General features: G+C 36.9%; 1 protein-coding gene across 2 annotated transcripts in view; it reads right to left on the bottom strand.

The window, feature by feature from the left end:
- The window catches only part of LOC101849511 (tRNA pseudouridine synthase A), a 24672-nt gene that overhangs the window by 9008 nt on the left and 13955 nt on the right, over positions 1-1709 (bottom strand). For both annotated transcript variants that reach the window (XM_013084539.2, XM_005090148.3), the window contains exons 11-12: positions 1489-1582; positions 71-141 (exon numbers count right to left, since the gene is read on the bottom strand). In XM_013084539.2, the coding sequence (XP_012939993.1) occupies positions 71-141; positions 1489-1582 (165 nt within the window). The remainder of the gene's footprint in view (positions 1-70; positions 142-1488; positions 1583-1709) is intronic.

The following is a 1709-nucleotide window of genomic DNA, read 5'->3' as shown; positions in this document are numbered from 1 at the left end:
CCCCCCCCCAACAGGAAAACGATGAGTCATATATATATGACCATGACCATAAAATCTCCAATCTGCCCACCTGCACTGGCCCCCAGCACTTGTCTATCACATTTTCTCCACAGTAGCCACGCACTATGGCAATAGTGATACCTGAGGGAAAAAAATCAACATCAAGCTGAGCGGACTAGGAAAGAACTATTTTGTTTTAGTTGTAGTAAGCATTTTATGGCACTTGCAACGCAATTACAGGGATGGAAATTTTCCTTAAATTTACGTAAATCCTCAATTTTGTTTTGCTCCGTCATTTTCCTTAAGTGAGAATCAAACACATCACCCTCCCTTCCCTGATGCCTGTCTATCTACTTTCAATGGCGAGTCATTCTACTATGTGTACTAATCTACAATTGAATAAGCATGTTTTTCCAAATCAGTACAGCCTGCGAAAAATTCAGTTATTTTTGGACTGATCAGTTTTATCCCTGCAATTAGGTCACATAAGTGTCCCAGATTAGAGGTGTTACAAAAGAGTAACAAAGACAAAAAAAGAAGGAGAGATAAAGGATGATAGATATTTGATAACAAGGAGCAATTCACACCAGAGCACCCGCCAACCACCCACACTATGAAAGAACCAAAAAAGAATTTGCACACACACACACAAAAAAATCCATACAATGTTTACAAAAACCCAACAAGACTGTCTTAAAATTTATAGGGGTCTAGCACATACACATTGCAAAAAAAAAAAGAAAAAAAAGAAGCTATTCACACAATTCGCCTGCATGTTTCTCTTTTTGAAAATTCTACTGTTATGTGGTTTATTTATTTATTTATTTTTACAAAATGCCAACAACAAAATGTTTATGGAAGTCCAGTAACATTTACAACAGAGAATACAGCACACACACACTAGGGAAGCTTAAGGTCATTATAAATCATGCAGCTCTGTTAAACCCCCCCCCCCCCAAAAAAAAACAACTACTATAGTGGTTAGAAAATAACAATAACATTGTCAAAATACATCCTACAATGTACTTACAAATAGCTCACATACAGATGAGAACAAGAGATAAGTTTGCACACTGGACAAACAGTACATAAGTCGACAATGAGAATCTCACTGACCTTACAAGAAGAAATTCATCCCACTTATTTACAGCATTAATTAAGCCTAATGTTTATACTGTAAAGACCATTTGTGAGGCCTGCCGACAAAATGAGTTACTTCTCCCAATCCACAAATAAATACATCACCCAAAAATCGACACTGGGTTCAAATTTTTAGATTTTCAGTTGATGACATGTCTTTTGTTATTTCATACTTATAAAATGTTCAAACTCCACCTATCAATTTGACCTGTCTATTTCGATAGGGCTAAAATCAGAGAAGAAATTCATTTTGTCAGCACACTTCACATTTTGCTCTCTCTCCTCTCTCTCTCTGTCCTCTTTTTTCAACCCTCCTTCTCCTCCAGACCTACACACTCCTTCTCTCACCTATCATTTTGCGAATCTGATGTAGCATGAAGCTCTGCCCTTTGACATGAAGAGTTACAAACTCCACACCGTCCCGAACATAGGGATCTGAACACTGGAAACAAAGAGGGGAAAAGAAATAGCAACCAAACAATTGTGAGTGATTTACAAGTGCCATTTCAATATATATATATATGTGGTAACATTTAGTCAATTTCATTTGAAAGACCCATCGTTATAAT

Source organism: Aplysia californica, unplaced genomic scaffold (genome assembly GCF_000002075.1).
Source record: "Aplysia californica isolate F4 #8 unplaced genomic scaffold, AplCal3.0 scaffold00013, whole genome shotgun sequence".
Classification (NCBI taxonomy): domain Eukaryota; kingdom Metazoa; phylum Mollusca; class Gastropoda; order Aplysiida; family Aplysiidae; genus Aplysia; species Aplysia californica.
This window is presented reverse-complemented; position numbering and strand designations above follow the sequence as displayed.